Source organism: Halichoeres trimaculatus, unplaced genomic scaffold (genome assembly GCF_033239565.1).
Source record: "Halichoeres trimaculatus isolate MK-OKI-2021-1 unplaced genomic scaffold, fHalTri1.1 fHalTri1_scaffold_21, whole genome shotgun sequence".
NCBI lineage: Eukaryota > Metazoa > Chordata > Actinopteri > Labriformes > Labridae > Halichoeres > Halichoeres trimaculatus.
In genome coordinates, this window is record NW_027437199.1 from 13,429,880 (window position 1) to 13,449,416 (window position 19,537).

At 40.1% G+C, this 19,537-nt stretch overlaps 1 protein-coding gene across 11 annotated transcripts in view; it reads left to right on the forward strand.

Annotated features, from left to right (window-relative positions):
• Window positions 1–19,537, forward strand: part of nav3 (neuron navigator 3) — a 526,882-nt gene that overhangs the window by 467,784 nt on the left and 39,561 nt on the right. For 9 of the 11 annotated variants that reach the window (XM_074698217.1, XM_074698218.1, XM_074698210.1 and 6 more), the window contains 4 exons: window positions 13,750–13,873; window positions 15,569–15,878; window positions 16,651–17,377; window positions 18,576–19,001. In XM_074698217.1, coding sequence (XP_074554318.1) covers window positions 13,750–13,873; window positions 15,569–15,878; window positions 16,651–17,377; window positions 18,576–19,001 — 1,587 coding nt within the window. The remainder of the gene's footprint in view (window positions 1–13,749; window positions 13,874–15,568; window positions 15,879–16,650; window positions 17,378–18,575; window positions 19,002–19,537) is intronic. The other 2 variants (XM_074698220.1, XM_074698221.1) reach the window with 1 other exon arrangement.

Below are 19,537 nucleotides of genomic sequence, written 5' to 3' on the forward strand. Positions count from 1 at the left end.
TTTTATCTCAAGAGCTGTTGTAAACTCTTTGTTTACTAAAACAGGGTCACTCTTTAAACAATCATGAGCTAACAGAGATGCTTTCCTGTCAAAAAAAAAAAGTGAAATGAAAACTCTGCAGCTGCTCCACCAATCAGAAACATTCAATTTACAGGCCGTGCCCCTGTAGTAGGGATGGGTACCTTTCACATTTGAAACGATATGGTACCACTGCTAACCCTAACCCTATCTGGCAATCGGTATTGGTACTCAACAGTAACAATTTTCGGTACTTTTGTGTGTTCATGTGGTACAAAATATCAATTTGTGAAATAATAAAATGTATTTTTTTCAATTTAACGCATTAATTCTTCAATATATAACCTTGCAATGCTGTGTTCATGTCCAGCATAGAAAATCGCCTACTCTTCCACTCCCTCACAGTCACAGAGATGCATTGAGGTACCTAAACATGGTACTGTTTGATTTGACGAGAATCTGTACCCAGTACTTTTGACAGAATTCGGTCGGTACCTGTAATAGTAGCTAATTCGGTACCCATCCCTCCCTCAAAGTTCCTGGGCTTCTGGAAGATGACTTTCCTCCTTGCAGAGCAACTTCAAGGGTTAAATCATTTACACACAAACTAAATTCAAATCCTAATTCCTACTTTTGAAAAATCACATAATATCTCAAAAGTTCCTAGTTCCCAGGGAAAGGTCCTGCAGTCAAAAAGCGCTTTGATTCGGTTGTGCATGAATGATACTGTCAAATTTTAAGACTTTGGTACATGGAGTTTTATACCTTAAGCATGTAGAGTGATAATCAAAAGCACCTACATCCTTAAAAGATTTTTAAAAAATGTATTTATGTTTTACCGGAGAGCTATACAAGGAGTTATGAGAAGTAAAACTAATGTGAGCAGTGTGTCTGGCTGTGGTGTGAGAGTAGTTCTCTTCACACACAGTGGTTCTTGTTAATCTTGAGTCTTTACTTTCTGTTGATTCAAAACTTTTAATCGAACAAGTTTGTCCAGTTAGCAACTGATTGTTTGCGGAGGTGAAAGCTGCAGCTTATTGGACTCTTGATGCAGAGCTTGTGCCCCTGACAGTTAACTTGGATTAGAGGAATTAATAGAAAGATTAAACGAGCCATCTGGGTTTTTCAGAGATGAGGAGTTTTGTAAGGCAGTTTTCAACAAGTTATGATAAAAAGAAAAATCAGCCATGATTTTAAAGCATCCCATGAAGCTCTTGTTATCATTTTGAGGGGGTCTCTCATGCCTGTTGTCTGCAGTTTTCTTCTTAATGTGAGAGATAATGCAGCTTGTCTACACTCTTCTCCTCACACTGAAAAACAAATGGTGCGTTTAAAATCATACTTGGCTTATTTTTTGAATATTCTCACCCAGCAGAGGTGCCTTAGGATGGAATTAAAGTCTTTTATGTGCAGTATTGTATTACAGGAGCAGAATGTGGCCGCAAGTGATAAAATTCATGAAAGATTTGTCTGTGACTGCTGATGGATAAGACGATCCCTTCGACTGTGTGAATAAAGTGTTTCTGAAGGATAGATCTTAAGATAAATTGACTGTTTGCTACTTCTCCTGCAGCTGCATCATTTCATTTGGTTGAAAAGTTCAGAGGATATGACCTCATTTGTCATGTGACAGAGCTAATGAGTTTGTGGAGATAAGAATCGACAAAGCTCCTATCACTGCTAATTCATTTTACAGCCATGGAGCCTGACTCTGTTGTGGATTATGAAAATGTAATCCTGTTAAATGACGAGGGCGATAGTGTCATTAAGACAATCAAACAGTTATGAATCCAAAACAAACCTGTAATTGTGTTTCTTCTGCTTTTATGAGATCATAAAGGTCTGTGATGACCTCAGTGAAAGACCTGATGAACTCTGTGTGGTGTCACTTTTCAAAGGTCAGGGTTGACTGTGGTAGTCTGGGATGTCAGTTTTAGTTGCTCATCATTGATTCTGGATACACACCAAGATCAGTGGGGTTGGGATTCAAACCTCAGATGAATGATCTGGTTGAGCCTCTACTGCTCTCTTTTTGTGTTAAGCTGTAATGCTTTGATCCCGGAGAGATTACAGATGCTCTTATCAGAAGATTGGTTGTCCATAAGTTTATTTGGAGGACAGTGTGTTCTTATTTTTTAACTTTTTCAGTCCAACCAACAGTCCAAAAGTCAAAGATCTTTAATTTACTATCATGAAAAAGTGAGCAAGAGGAAAAGATTAACCTTTGAGGAGAAAAAACCCTGGGATTTGTTAATTTTGCTTGGATGGAGTTTGCAGTTTCTTATCAGGACATCTTTCTGTTTGTTAAAGTTAAAAACAACTTTAGTTCTTCAACAAAACTTCCATATTCCCAGCAGCAGCAGGCTTGTAATAAGTCAGTCTTTTCTTTTGCACAATGATTGGACAGCCTTTATGACACTTTCTTTATAAACCATCCCACCTGCGTGCTGTCTTAGCAGAAGACCAAAAACTTAAAGATGCTGTTGCTAGCTTTTTGCCCCAGAGTTTTGATATGAAAAGGTTCAGATTACTGCATTTGTAACAATGGGTAGGGTAAATAATTATGATGACAAATTATATAATATATATTGGGGATTTTAAACCCTATTGTATTGTGTATTAGAATAGAATACAATAGAATAGAATAGAATAGAATAGAATAGAATAGAATAGAATAGAATAGAATAGAATAGAATAGAATTTTATTCCAGAAGGGAAATTCAAGAGTCGCAGCAGCAAGCAAGAAAACAAAAGTAAGAAAGTGTAAAGAAAGTGCAAAAAGGTTCATGAGAAAATAGATGATGACAGCCTGTCCATCATTCTCCAGTTCAGCCAGTCTCCACCTCCACAGGGTCCCGGACTGAGCTTCTTCAGCAGTCTGTTCAGTCTCTGTCTCCTGGATCCTGTCTGCTCTCAAGGTTGAGTTCCTCCAATGTGGAGTTGGTGTCCAGTGTTAGCTCGGTTAGCCATGTCTGTGAATAGCATGATGCTATTCTGCCCTCTGGTATTCCCTCTGTTGCTGGGTTAGCATGGCTAGCACGTCCATCTTATTGGAGATAGATCTTACGTTCCCAATAATGATGGATGGACGGACAGGTGGATGTCGTCATTTCTTAGCTCCCACCTGAGTACCAGCACGTCGTCCTCACCTCCTTCTCCTCACCTTGTGAGGAAACATCAGGCCTTGCACCAGTTAGCATTGACATGCTACAGGCTGCTAACAGCTGATTTCACATGTAAACTATGCAGCCATGGTTACATGTAGGATCTCCGGACAAACACAGGAGAAAAAGTAGTAAAAATATCACTGAATACAAAACAAGTTTGGTGTCCATGACCAACATATGAACCATACATAGAAATGATCTACTCCAAATGCAGAGATGAGGGAAAAGATATGAAAAAATAACAAGAAACGGACAAAGAAGCGAGAGCTGCCTAAACATCAGCCACAACCAACTGGGCAGCACCTTGCAACATGTCAAAACATCAAAATCAATGATATTGCATCATATTGCATGTATTATTGTATAATATAATATTGTCTCATTGAAATGCTTCCTCTCTAAGGTTTGACAACAGTGGTTGCCTCCTTCTAATCATCTGGTTGTTACTGTGTGTGAAGAACATCGAACATGCTGTTTGTCCTGGTATCTCCTTGCAAGCCGCAGCAGGGGAAGGTCGAACACTTTGGCCAGTCTTCTGAGCGCTGCGTGTCTGCTAACATATTTTCCAGCAGTTTGCTATAGACTGGTACAAACCCCTGCCGGGTCATATTAGTTGGCAGGAAACCTCTTGTTGCTATAAGCTTAAGATTTTGTCATTTCTGACTGCATTGCAGTAAGGAAATCTGAATGTCTTCACCAGCCAAGCCAGGCAGCGCTGACGTCCCGTCGTCTGTCACTGCTTGGCAACAGACACATTCAAAGCCCGTCCCTCCAAGGTCACTCTGTTCTTTTTCTTTAATTGAGTTGTGCTGAGCTGAATTAGATTCCACAGTCAGAGGGAAGTCTGATGACATTTTTTTTTCTTGGTCAACATGAAAAAGAGGTTTTTCCTGCTGTGACAAATCCAGGGCATTTTTACCCCAAACACCATTATCACCATTTCATTTCACAGTCCTGATTCATCCTGTGTTAAGTTAATTCATCTGCTTTGGAGAAAGGAAATAACTTTTACAGCATCAGAGGTAAATGACTATTTTGAAAATAGGAAAAGGTTTTTAGTCTGAGCAGGGAGGAGGAAATCCAGGGAAAGGGATGAAGCACTTCTTTCTTTTTGAAAGACGTTTCTAGATGTCAGTGCAGCTTTTACTGTCCCCCGACACCAGACGTCAGCACATAGAGACGTGATACTGGGCTGCTCTGTGTGACTTTGGAAGCTCAAATCAGTCTGGAAGATACAAACAATCTGAGTCCTGTTTGTTTGTCCAAATGCCCGCCATGATTCTCATTTAGTCCTTCAGAGTCATGAATAATGTCTCAACACAAGCAGACTTTACTGAGCATCTCACGTATTATGCATGACATCACTTCCAGTCAGAGGCGTTCTGCAAAGACGAGGCACAGTGGGCTCTCGTCCAGCTTCCTCGCAGACTTGGCTCCATTCTGCGTTGTCATCCTCCTTTAATTAACCCTCGGTAGCCTGCTGCTTTACAGCACATCTGATTGCCTCTCCAAGGGCTGACAGGCCCATCTTGATGAGGAGGGGAGGGGAGATGAAGAGTGAGAGGAGGGGGAGCCAGTAACACCAGAGGCAGCCGCAGCAGGGGGTGAAAGTGAAAGAGTGAGGTAGTCCTTTCTTTGTCTGTCGTTCCCATTTCCTCTCTGGACTCCCAGTCGTCTTCACAGCTTCTGGAGCTCCTCTGTCAGGTGGGAGTGTTGCCTGCTGTGGGAGAAGATGCGTTAGGGAAACAAACCAAAGCAAACCACTTATGTGACAAGACAGGCAGCGTCCATTCTGCAGGAGGTGAGTTGACAGCAGAGCAACAAACTCTGTGACTGTTGAACTTGTGCTTTGAGCAGCTGATAGATGCTTCTTTTATTGGTGTGTGTCTGAGTTTTCAATTTCTATCAAACAGTCAGTCTCACCAGTTTAAAGCTACAAACAAAAGAGCAGTAGAAGAAGTCATCAGTGAAGATGTCTTTGTATTTTCAGGTGTGTGATTGCTGGAGCTGAGTGGCAATATCTGACACTATGGTACAGGCAACCAGGGATGAATGCTTTACATTTACATCCCAGTGCCTTAGTGTGAAGTTGTGTATTCATAGTTTGTGTTAGAGAGCAGGAAAGTAGAGAAACGCTGCATTTTGAAGTTTTGTGACAGATAGTTCTCAGAGTATTTGGAGGACGTTGTGGCTTTTCTGTTTTTGTTTGTTTTTGTTTTCATACCCTGAGCACTTAGGCTCGCTCCATGAGCAGTTTTAGATTTCCCATGGTACCTGGAGCGCACATCAGGAGTACCCAAACAGAATAACATAGATATTAGCATTTCAGTTGAGGCTTTTTTTCTTATTTTGGAAATATTTTGATTCTTTTTTTTCTGCTGAATTTCAGGTGTTATTGAACAAGCTTTTGTTCTGGTTTTGGTAAATTAAGTTAGACTCAGGTTAACTTTACACATTTAGCCAGATTGTAAATGTTAGAAGTGCAGTGTGTAGGTGAAATAGCATGGGTTGCAAAAAAAAACAAGCTATTTTGGCACTTGTAGAGAGATAAACCATGTGTAAATAAAACTTTATTATTATTATTATTTTTTTTATTTTTATTTTTTTAATTCTCAGCTGTGGCTTTGACTGCCAGTCATCAGCAGGTGTATTTCTTTTTGCTTAAGCTTTCTGAAAACTAGACAAAAAAATTTTTAAATTCTGAATTATTATAATTTTGTTTTGCTTTCATAATCAAATTCTTTCCCAGCATTTTAATTTATTTTTGTTTTGTTGACTTAAATTATCCTCATCCATCTATAGAACATTAGAGAGCTTCGTCATTATGTTTTAACCAAAGTTTTATCAACTGTTTAATTTTTTTTCAAAAAGAGGTAGAGGACTCATAAAGAAGTGTCCTCTTGATATGATACATCTGTGCTGGTTTTTGAATGCCATGACATGTGAGGCTTCGCTCCTGCTTGGTTGCGTAAGAAGTCCTCAGAGATGTGTTGAACTTTTCCATCTTTAGACGTCTCTTCTTGATTTAATTCTACACTTAACCTCTCCCGAATCTGTAGTAATCTCTTCATCAGAATCTCATTCTCCACCATGATACTCCGTAGTCGCCGTAGTTATCCTTTGTTCATGCTTCTTATAGCGTTTCCTCCCCGGGCCGTTGAAAGAACAGGACCTGGCTTACTGAATACTGCATGAGATAATGTTTGCACGGTTGAGTGGAGCCGCAGCAGTGCATCCATAGCATGGCAGCAGCAGGGGGAAATCAGAATTAGCAGAGGAATGAAAACATTTGGAGATGCGGAAAATCATTTTGATTTATCTTTCACTTACTTTTTATGCTGTGAAGTCACGTCTATCAAACTGCTAGTTTTTGGCTTAAGAACAGCAACATATTAGTGTCTAGAGCTTTGCTCAAAAGCACAGCTGCAGCATCCAAGAAGCAGGAATTTGTTCATCTTTTGCAAGATGATATAGTGCTAACAAGTCCAGGGTCTGAGCAGGTCACACCTGTTTTTATAGCTTCTGTTATCATACAGGTCAACAGCAGCCCAGCTGATATGATGCTGTCTATGTGGGTCAATAGAGTCTGAAGCATCACAATTGTGTTAGTCCAATAGATTGCACCGTCAGAAAGGAAATGTGTGATTTAAAATGGATTTCAAAGGGGAGACTTTGTCTTGTTTTGTGTCTGTTTCTCTGCCTCGCTTATGAAACATGGTAGCAAAGCCAGCGTCCTCCTCAGCAGTCTCCTCCTCTCAAGCACTCTGCTCTGTACATTGTTGCTCATTGTTAATTTAGGAAGTTATGACACAAAAAGTCCGGCTCCCTCGCCCGCCCCAGCTGCTGGGTTATCGGGTTCAGCTGTGCCATTTCTGAGGATTCGCCCCCACCCTGCAGATGTAGTGATGTGCTTGTGGAAGCGTGCAGGTCTGAGGGGAGGAGCTTAGGTTGCTGCTGCTCTGCTCTGTCACAGAGCAATTCAGGGAGCCGGCCCAATGAAATATTCAGCTCAGTTACAGTCAGGTGGGCTCCCAGGAGTAGGTGCACTTTCTCTTTGTTGTCAGCCCTTTATCCCTGTAAAATTCAAACAGAACAGAGTCTCTTTTAGCATTCCCTAGCTTCCAATTCATACTGACAAAACACAGACATCTGGTACTGTTCTCTGGGCGGCTCCTCTGGAGTTACTTATGTACAGGCAGCAAAATCGTCAAGAATTTCCCTACCCTATCTGCAGGGTTTGCTAGGATCAGTATTGATGACTCAGTGGTTACTTCACTGTTGGGATTTTGGTCCATGGGAAGTAATTACCAAGCCTTTTTTCTTTTTTGTTGAGAGTTTAAAGGTGCCTAAGATATAGGGATGTTCAATACCACTTTCTTTTCAGACCGGTCCCAGTTACAAGTACTCCCTTTTGAGTACTCACTAGCCACTTATACATGGATCCAAATATTCCGCTTGCATTCGGTTTATTTGCACAAACGAAAAGAATTTAACCTTTGTTTACACCTCATTCTGAATGAAAAGTTCCAATCTGAATGGACATTTAATCGGTTTCACAGAGGTGGCATATTTCTTTCCCCAAACTGATTGAAGTATCATGTATCCACTCAAACGGAAAGGTGTCAGGGTGCGTTCTTTCAGCACATGCTCAGATATGACGTAAGACGCAACTAGAGACGTTCCTCAACTTTAAAAATGGCGGCGAGCCGTCAGCACTGGACTGCTGTGCAAAGTTTGTTATTGATCCAAACTTTGAAAGAAATGAACATAATTACAAGAATGGACGGACGACAAACTTGCAATACGGAGTATTGTAACACCGTGATAAACAAACTGTCGTCCTCCATCTTTGATAAATCACGTGATGTTTATGTTTTTCCGCGCATGCCCCATTGACGATTCTGTTTGATTAAAGCGGCGCATATAGACCAAAGATTGGAATATTCCTTTTCCATGTATACTTTTGTTTTCGGAAAAGTCATTCCGAAAGATTCCAATCTTAAAGATTCCATTCCGAAAGACGAAAAACTCCTCATGTAACCATGGCCAGTGATACCAAGTACCGATAGCACCAGTACTTATGGTACATCAATTTTCAACTGAGAGTGACTGATCATTTCTAACAAAGACATTTGCCATTCAGTTCAAAATAAAACTAAAAAAAATTCTCTTTGATTTTTGATTTGTTTTAAGTAAATTAAAAGTGCAAAAAAAGAAGAAAAATAACCAACAGCTTATTATTATTATTATTATAATTATTTGTATTATTTTGTCTAATATAGATTTCCTTATTTTTATTTTATTTTAGTTTTCTATATATTTTTTATATGTTTGTATATTCCGTGTCTTATCTTTCTCTATATTCTATTTTACAGAATGTACACCTGGTAATTCTGTATTATTTTCTTGTTAATTGTTGCACCAACACACCAAGTAAAATTCCTTGTATGTGCAAATGTACTTGGCAATAAAACTCGATTCTGATTCTAATTAATCAGAAATTCAACCAACCAATCACCTTGGACTCAGTAGTCGAGTCAGTTTAGAAGCTAGCACTACTCTAAGCTAGTAACCAGCAAACTCAATGTCGACACCTCAGCAGCATCTTTCCTTTCTGGGTGCATCCTGCACTGATATCTGTTTCAGTGTGAGCTTGTGTGTTTTTTGTTTGTTTTTTATTTACATATCACACATGTTGCACTGCTTTGACCTCGTTTGATGTAACAGCTTTGTTAATGCAAAGATTTATAGCAACTCTTTAAGGATCCTAGAAGAAGCTGTTGCTGAATAAGTCTGCATGTGAAAACACTTTCTAAATGACCTTATGGGCACCAAAGTTACTTTATTATAAGCTGTTAACAGTGGCACCAGCAGAGGACAAGACATGATAAGCAAAGTGGCGAAAGAGCTCAGTACTGAAAGGGTAATTCTCAGTACAAGCCATCGATAAAACAAAGTAAATTAAAAACACAGCCATTTGATAGTGCTGTTTGTTTCTACAGGCCCTTGAGCTGAAGCTCCATTTAAGTATAAGACAAATATGTTTGCACCTTGTTTATGAAGACGTCCTCTTCCACCTGCTGTTGTTTCCATTTAGCTGATTGGATTTAAATTTCTGTTTTTCCATTACACTGCCTTTGTTTGTTTATTTACACAAATTTCCTTAAAGCCTTACATTTGGAAAATGCCAAAGCTAAATGGCATCTTTATTATGTGATTATAACTGGAGAAACTATTCACTGTAGCTCATTATGGTAATCAAGCACAAAGCACAGGGAGAAAAATAAAAAAGTTTTAATCACATTACGCACAGTTGGTTTTTTTTTTTTTTCCCAGAAGGAACAATTTAAATATTGTCACAGAGAGATACCACCCAGGAAGGAGACAGAGATTTGTTCCATCAGAGAAAAGTGTGAGCAATTAGTCTCACGTTAAGATAAGAATTAGAAGTCAGTGAGCTCCTTCACAGCCGTCTGCCTCTGCTTTTCTTTTATTGTGATAACAGACTCAACAACTAACCATCCTTCACTGGTCTCTTTTTGTATTAGCTAAGTACATGTGCAGTCCTACACCGGTGCTATGTCCAATTAATCTTAGTGTGGAAGACGTGAGTTTGAACGTCTTCTCATCTTAAAAAGAGCTGGTATGATGATTCAGATGTGCAATTAGGCATAAGGAGCTATCAGTGCTTGTAAAAGACCATCTGTGTCTTTGATCCCTCATAAATTACTCCACACTCGCTGTCTCTTCCTCACATCTTTTCAAGCTCTCAGATACAATATTTTTATACCAAAAGAACTGAGTTACACGCATGGACAACATCCGTTGATTGTCTGCAGGCAGAACCTGTGTTTTGGAGTTTAGCCAATCCACTTAAGTCTGATTTGTTTGGTGGCAGGCATTAAATTTGGCTCTGTCTGCCCTTGTTGTCTGTGAGGCACAGAAGGTTGGTCTCTGAGGAAGCCACTGAGTGCTTCTGCAACTCCCCTGTCACATCCGAGGCAAGTTAAGGTGAGCAGAGGGCTAACTTTGAATCAGATCCTAGAGGTGACTTCCCCAAAATTTAAAAGTACCAAACTGCACATTTGAGAGCTTTCCCTCACTTTGCTGCCACTTTCTTGGATTTGCCGCTGTCAGGGGATATTGTCGTCAACTCTGAAGAAAGCTGTGTTATCAGCAAAGGCTTTCTTAAGAGCAGATAAGAGGAAATGATTAAAGCATGAAGAAGCCAGGCATGTTTATCAAAGCCATTGATTTCCACCGGCTTTGTTTGCTAAATCATTGTGTGTGCAGACACATTGAGTCAAACACTGGGTTCAACTCCCGTCTGATATTCGAGCTCCTCTAAGCACTCAACAGCAGCCTCATTTTATCAAAGCGCTGCAGTGAAGCTGAAGATACACGATGCCAGAGCTCAGGCTGACAGCAGGGATTCTATTTGTTTGTATATGACAAGCTATTCTCCACTTTCAACATCTATCTCTGAGGCACTTCTCCAATAATGACTTTGATTTTAAAGGAAATTTAATCTCAGAGTGACAGATTGAAGATGTCAAAATAAGAGATGAGTTGTGATGTTGAATAGCACAGAAAAACTATTACTTGTTATTTTCTTCCTGTTTCGTTTTACTTAAAAAATTGGGTGTTTCTGATTAAAAATATGATGCATAGCTCCAAAAGTTTTCCCCTAACAAACAACAAAGCCTGCAGTGTTGCAGATTTTTGCAGTTCTGAGTCACAGACCTGGTCAGACTTTCTCCATGAAGATAAATGCTGCTCATTCTAAATCTGTCATGAAAGAAAATTAATTTTTGCACTGCATCAGTGGACAACTGGGCTGCAAGTTGTCTGCTGTGCACAGCATTTATCACAAACCTTCTACAGGTGCCATGTGATACAGAACATCTATTAATTTTTGCATCTGGACTTGAACAAAAAAGCTCCGTATATCCCCCTTAAACCAGAGCCTGTATAAGAGGCAGATTTAACCATTTTTATAATAAACACTCCATTAAACAAATAGATACCATATAATAAATGAAAGACATAGAGGATAATGACTTTTATGGTTATTGATTGTCTGAACAAACTTCAATACTTCCATTATCTCCCAGAGGCAGCCACCCCTGAACATCTCCAGCTCACACACAGTTCCCCCTCCTTCATCGGCCTTAAAGAAGTCATTATTCTCTCATTTTCAGCCAACCTTTGGATATCATTCTTGTCAGCCATGAATTATAGATGTTGAGCCTGAATTGAATCACTTAAATAAAGAGATTAAACTTCTATAAGATGTTTCACACGCTTATTTTAAGGAACCAGTTCATATTGAGATGTCAGTGGAATCACTGAGCTTGAAAAGGCAGATGAAAGTAGTTTTAGATTGCATCAGAGAAGTACAATGAATGCCTTTTTTCTCCATATTAACTCCATTTTTTATATAAAGGTTTTTCGATGTTAATGTTTGCTAATGTCCAACAGTTTTACCATTTAAAGGGCCTGTGAGGACTTTCTTGATCTTGAAAAAGTTTCATCATTACATACACCTGGTCATGATCCACACTTTAAAATGAGTTTATCACAGCCAAAATAGGTTATTTCTAAACGCTATTTCCCAGCTTCCCAGTCAGGTTGGACAGGATTGATTTACAGCACTAGTCTCTAAGGCAACACCATGTCGACTGACAAAGTTTAATAGTGAGGAAAGAGATCTGCTTTTTTCTCTGCTGAAAACAATTTCTTTGATTTATTTTGTAGTGATGATGGACACTGAAGCTGAATTATCTGCAAGAAAAAGGACAAAAAAGGAGAAGAAAGCTAAACAGGCGAGGGATAGAGCACAGGCTAAGCTGTTTGTGATAATGTTAATTCCAACCCACAGTCAGCAGTTATTTTGCAGTGGTCTGTTCAAACTTGAGAGTCTATCAATAAAATGAAAAGTGAGGTTACGTTAGCTCTGCTTGGTGAGGTTGTAAACACAGGTAGGACATAACAGGGATTTGGTTAAGTTACAACAGGGGTGGCCAACCTGTGGCTTGTGAGCCGCATGTGGCTCTTTGCCTTTTGTTGTGAGGCTCTTTGATCCATTCTTAAAAAGAATATATATATATATATATATATATATATATATATATATATATATATATATATATATATATATATATACATATATATATATATACATATATATATAAACATATATATATATATATATATATATATATATATATATATATATATATATACAGCACTGAGCTCTCCTTAAAATATATATATATATGTTGGTGATGAGACTGATATTGAAGTTTCACTTTCTTTTCTCTACATGCTATATAGATAGATAGATAGATAGATAGATAGATAGATAGATAGATAGATAGATAGATAGATAGATAGATAGATAGATTTGACACGGCTCCAAGTATGAATTTAAACACACGTACAAACACAATAAATCTCGCTTTGAAAATTGATTTATGTCATTTTATTTCTGTAAGAGAGGAAGTGTGTTTATAAGACCACGCCTGTAATGTGGCTCTTTGTAATACCACAATAATTTTTGTGGCTCTTGGTCTCTGACTGGTTGGCTACTCCTGTATTGCAAGTACCACTGGGCTGTGGTTAACACTAAATATATCCTGTTACCAAACTGTGCCACAAACTGAGTTTAAAAAGTTTACAAACAATAGCACTGCATAACTGTTAATGAACACATTACCTCATCGCTTTGTTTTGAACAAAGAAACATGGTGTTAATTCAAAAGATCTGCTCTCTCTCCATTTGCCTCAGTACAAACGCACGCTTTTGTTAGTGTCATCCTTTTGACAGTTAGTGTAAGTGCTCATGGGAATCAGAGTCTTTTTCCCATTTTCTAACATGATCAACTGTTACATCCGTAGATTTTGCTGAATGTTATTTTTTTTATGTGTGCGTGTGTCTGTGAGTGTTTGTGCACAAGGGAGAGACCAATTAATAAAAAAAAGGAGCTGATAGATTATTATTGAAGGTGATTTATTGTGCCTGATAGCTGGAATAGGTTTTCAGATTAGAGAAACATATTGCAGGAGATTTCAGAGTTGTAATTCTGTTGTAATTAAACTGTGCGTGTGGAGATGATCACAGTTCGATCCAACTGTTCCTCATTCCTGTGTCTGTCAGCCTCCCACTGAAGCTAAATAATTACTGCACTAATGAAGATCCTTTTATTCCTCCTCAGACTCAAAGTTAATGAGAAGCTTAATGATTCATGAGCCAAAGCATTTTTATTTTTTCACAAAAAAAGAAACTCAAATACCCATAATTCAGTGGGAGTCTAAAAAAGGAGCACAGCTGTTTGATGAGACTAATTTGGCAGTTACAAATATCTACTCGTCTGCTAGTCAAGCTGGTGATTGGAGGCTGTGGAAATCCAACATGTTCTGCCATCCTTCACTGACATGGAGAATAAAGATCTAATTAGAGGCAAAGATGACGATTGTGGCAGAATGCTCATTACTGCTTCCGCTTAAACTAAACAGCTACAAGTCAGAATTGAACTGAGTGTTTTTCCTTCTCCTCCTGCAGTTGGGACGACAGCAGCTCGGTGAGCAGTGGCCTGAGCGACACTTTGGACAACATTAGTACTGATGATCTGAACACACCTGCCTACTCAGCCGTTAGCTCATCCCGCAAAAGCAAAGGAGCACAGGTAAGGGCTTTCAGGCTGACCATTCTTTTATGTTGTTAGTCTGTTTCCTTCAGTATTAAGGTATGCATGATGTCTGACATACACCTTCATCAGCTAAGCACTGCCAATAGCTAAGTTCACTGCAGAAAACTGAAATCTCATCATGTGTTGTCTTATTATACTTGATCAAAACCACATTCACCTGACCAGTCGAAAAAATGTCTTGTTATTGTTGTATGTTGAGTTATTTAAAGACAAAATGAGGTCTAAGTTGCTTGTAACAAGTAAAAAAATCATAAAAATAAGGAAAAATAGCTAGAAATTTTGCTTAAAACTAGAATAATGTGTTAACACAAGTAACTCTTTTCTTGTTCCATTGGCAGTTTTTTTAAACTTTTTACAAGTAATTCAGACCTCATTTTTTTTAAATAATTTAATAGGAGACATTTTTCTGGACTAGTCAGGTAAATGTGGCTCATATTAAGTCTAATAAGACATTTTCCACTGAAATAAGACAAAAACACTTGATAAGGTTTCAGCTTTTTGCTGTGTTAAATTAAATCTAACTGACTGAGCAATTAGAACTGCCTGTAGTGATGAGAAAATAGTTCCATGCATTTATGCCAATTGGTCATTTTTATTTGTTGTTTGGCATCAATTTAAGGGCAGTTTGCAAAACCAACCACAAATCAAGATTCACAAAAGATTTTTTTTTTCTTTTTTGGTTCCTGTTTTTTTTTCTCCAAAAGAAGTAACTCACAGTTCACAGGATTTGTTCTCAGGGCATTTTTCAATGAAAGACTTTAAACAAAAAAAATGTATCTATCAAATCTCATAACTCATCTAAAAAACTGACTTACATATAAGTAATGGAAAAAAAATCAGACAAAAACCCCTCAGATTGGTGTGTATCCAAACTATTCTATACAGTCTCTGGAACGTTTGCTATCACCCAGTTGATTTCCTGAGCCTTCAATAACACAACCATGAAGTCAAAATACCAGTTTCTCAAAGCTTCAAAGCTTGAACTACCAAAAAAAATAAATAAATAAAATTAAAAAAAACAAGGAAAACAAGGAACATTGTCATTCCCCTTGACCACACATTGCATTTAAGGATTATTGGCAAGTGTCATGCTAACATGCAAAACTGAAATGACTGGTATGCCTAAGATATTTAGCAGCATTTAACTTTTTTCATAGGAGCAAACTAGCATTAGCATCATTGGTCTTTTCTGTATTATGCCAAGTATTAAGATCATTATAATGAAATACTCTGCAGACTGAGCCCTTGAGAGACGCTGGTGTTGCTAAGGAGACGGGCCATCTGTCTAAGTTGGCTTGTCGTTGCCTTGTGGGTGTGTTTGTATGCTTCCCAAAAGAAGAGATCTGGACATGAGTGAATCCAAATATAGCTACGACTTTAAACGCAGACACGTACAGCTCTTTGTGGTGGCTGTGCGTGTTTTAATAAGCCTTCCTGAGAGATATCTTTAGCATGGGTCAAAACATTAGCTCTCTGCTCGTAGACAATAGTTGATCAGTATGAGGCAGGACTTCAGTACCCCAGCGACAAAACAACATTCAAGTTTACCCCAATTTTTATTATTTAACATGTCTTTTCACTTTTTGTTAAACTTAAAGAAAGGCTTTTAGCCTTTTTGAAGATTGGTCTGTTGATAACTTTATGCACTTGACATCCACCTCCATCCTCCAGTCACAGAGAGGAAGCAAGTCCAAGCATGCAGGGCAGGAGGTGAGCAGCAGCTGGGCTGGAGCTGAGGACCTAAAGAAAGTGGAGGAAGAGCTGGACTCAAGCATGGACCCCAGCAGCAGCCCCTCTCGCTGGAAACCTTCCTCATCCTCCTCCCCCTCCCAAGCCCAGGGCCAGTACGAGGATGCTGGACAAAAAGCAGCCGCATTGGCCCAGATGTCCCAGACGGGCTCCTGGAGGAGGGGCATGACGGCACAGGTTGGCATCACGCCACCCAGGACCAAGGGTGCATCTGCTGCCCTCAAATCTCCAGGTAGGAAAAGGTTTAAATATTCTCCCATGTTAAGCACTTTTTTACTTTTAATTCTAAGATCTGTGTTTTATTTGTGTATTTTATTTGGCGATTGTGTGATTTCATCTCAGGCTGTTTTTTGTTTCATGGAAGAAATCAAGAGCTCTAGATTTTTGTTGGTTTCTAAAAAAGGTTGAAACTTTTTATCAGCTTTGTACTTTATTTTTGTTTATTATTTTTCTGTTTCACTGGAACTGCTAATCACAGGCGTTTCATTTTTCAAAACAGGGAAAAGCATAGATGTGACTTTAGAGATTTAAGATTGTGTTGAGGAAATCACTCAGAACATAACAAACAGCCTGCATCAGCAACAAATGAACCCTAAACCAAAGCTATAAAATAACACTCAGCCATCACTCATTTTGTAGTTGAAAGTTACACTTGATCACCTCATAATGTTTTGGTAACTAAGGTTAACTATGTGCAGAAGTTGTTGGTGAAGAAACTTTGTAGCCTGTGCCTCAAAAGCATGGATTGTGGGTAATAATTACCGATACTTTTTTTTTGAGACCTTGCACATGCTCGGAAAGTTTCCCTCCACTCAGCAAGCTCAGCAGCTGTGTGGCAGATAAGTATTGTTTTTCAATGCAGCAGGCTTTTGGCCAACTTGTGCACTAATTTGACTTTTCCTGCTTTGTAGCACCACAAGTGATAGAAACAAGTCCTGAGCCAAGAAACGGCTGAGTCTAATGTTTTTATAATTGTGCTAATTAGTGTTTATGCAAATTGACAGGCAAAACTGATGATGCTAAGGCCTCAGAGAAGGGCAAGGCACCTTCCAAGAGCTCAGCTGGCATCCAGCGCTCACCCTCTGATGCTGGGAAGAGTAGTGGAGATGAAGGTAAGAAACCTCCCTCTGGAATCGGGCGCCCACCGACAACTGGTTCCTTTGGATATAAGAAGATCCCAGGTGCTGCTGGTACTTTAATCACCTCCAGTGGTGCAACGCTAGCCAGTGGCTCGGCCACCCTGGGTAAGGCGCCAAAATCCTCTGCAGCCCTTGGCAAGGGCACAGGCATCACCGGTGTCCGTAAGACCAGCCTGGATGGCTCACAGCCGCAGGATGACGGCATCCTCCTCAGCTGTAGTGGCTCCAAAGTGACCCTGCAGTACCGCTCTTTACCTAGACCAGCCAAATCCTCCAGTGGGGTTGCAGCAGGGCGCAGCGGGCACCGCTCAAGCTCCAGCAGCATCGACTCAAACGTCAGCGGCAAATCGGCGGGAGGGGCAGCAACTCAAGCAGGTGCAAAGCGCAGGGACGGCAAAGTGGGTTCAGACCGTTCCAGTCCCATCACCATTAACCAGACAGACAAAGAGAAAGTGGCAGTGTCAGACCAGGACACCACAGCAGGACTGTCCACATCCCCCAAGTCCAGCCCCACATCCAGTTCAGCAGGCCAGACAGGCCTCAGGCAGCCGGGCTCCAAGTATCCAGACATTGCTTCTCCCACGTTTCGCAGGTCAGACACACAAACATGCCCACAGCTTCTGTTCTGTCTTTGTCGCTCAGTGTTTGTGCTTCAGTGTTTGAGTCAAGCACTTCATCACATGTGTTTTTAGACCCTCAGTTCTTAACAAAAACATTTTTTGTAGAACAACAAGCATGCATTTAGTTGATTTAAACATTTGTTTTTCATAGGACTCAATGTCATTGACACCTCTATTTTAGAAATAAACTGTGCTTGCATTCATTGAAATGAACTGATGTTTGTGGAGCTGACAGAGGTTTGAGGGCTTTTTGATTTATGTTAATCCTCGGTCTTCTGTAACAAGAAGGGACATTTTATTGAAAATGTCATATGTAATGTAAAATCTTTCCATGGGTATAAAACTGCTCCATCATTTCAGATATTAGATCTGTTTGGATATGTTTAAGACATGTAATGTATCATACGGACTGATTGTAGTGAGTTTCCTCCACTGCACAGCCAAGGGCCGCTGCTACATGGACTGTTTCCTTGTGTGGTTGATAAGACACTACAGATGTGACGTATGTTCACCCTGAATTTGAAGGATTTTCATGCAGATCAGGCGAATCCAGCTCAGCTCTTTTGATCAGAACAGACAGCAGACAGGAGCGTTTCTGCACGCCAGTCCCTGACTCATTAGAAGCATGCGATCGGCAGCCATGTCCAAACACCCCTCTGATCCGTCAGGCCGAACCCGTTTCATCTACAGGCCCTAAGCTTTTTTTTTCCCTGAAGAGAGTGTCACCTATATACTAAATGTGACTGCAATAACAGACTTGGACAGGAGCAGTGTAAGGAGCAGGCTGTCTGAGCATATGTGGGAGGCAAACAGAGTTGAGTGGCCTAACAGATTAGGTTCTTTAAAGTCACAGGGTTGTAACGGGCGAAGCTGTGAAAGCAGATGTGTCGATGTGAATTACTGAGGGTTCAGTACAAGTATGAAGTGAGGTCGCTGTGAGGGATAAATATATTTGAAAGTGTGCTTGTAGAAGCTGTTTTTCAAACTGATACTAATAGTAAAGTACATGGCGTGTGTGATCAAAACAGTTCAGCGATTTAAAATGAAAGTAACTTTTCTTTCACAAAGAGCTATGCCAAAGTCATTTATTTTCCAGTGTGGATCTTGCAGATGCTCATCACTTGTCCTTTGAGCATTTATGAATGTCTGCACCCACCTCTCTACCCCCAGATTGTTTGGTACCAAAGCCAGCAGCAAAGCCAGCTCTCCAGGCACGCCAGACTCTGGCAAGTGCCCTTCAGTGCTGGGCAGCCCCCACGGCACACTGGCGAGACAGGCCAGCCTGGATTCTCCCTCCTCCGGTACGGGTAGCCTGGGCAGCGCTGGGGGCATGAGTGGCGGCAGTAGCCCACTGTATGGTAAAACCCCAGACCTGTGCACTGACTCCCCAGCCTCCAGTCCGGCCTCTGGCCTCTCCCTGCCCTCCAACGCTCGGCCCTGGCCTGCCTGTAGCTCCTCAGCTGGCAGCAAGGACACACTGAGCTGCCAAAGCATGACCAGTCTGCACACCAGCTCTGAGTCCATTGATCTGCCGCTGGGCCACCACGGGCCCAAGGTTACACGAACCGGCAGTGTCAAGTCCACCCTTTCTGAGGGGTGAGTAACAGGGAATACGATTGGGATGAATCGTATTCATTGTTTCATTTGAGAACAGAGACAAAAAGGAAATCCCCCTACCCAAACATACAGACATATGAAGCAGGGAATGACTTATGATTATTATAATGACAAGAACAAATCACTCATTCAGCACATACGTCTGTGTCTTTTAAGTTTCTTTTTCTGGCATGCTGAAGATTTTGGTAAATTGAGATTTGATTAAGGCTTTTTATAATAGTAGGTAAATTTATGTGAGACAAAGTAAAGCAGACCTGATACTGACCTTATGATTTAAATGACTTGTAGTCTTCCATCCATCACAAGACTTTATGTCCAAACCAAAGTTATTCTACTGCTTTAACTAATTTCAGTGTTTAAGGATTACCATTCATGCCGTTTAACACAATCTGGACAGTACATGTTATAGACCAATGATATGCCAGAAAAAGTGCCAAAACAGGCCCTGTTCATGTCAGGCACCCATTCCCATGAAAAGTCTCTTTCAGGTCGTTTTCATTGTTCCGTCCACAGAC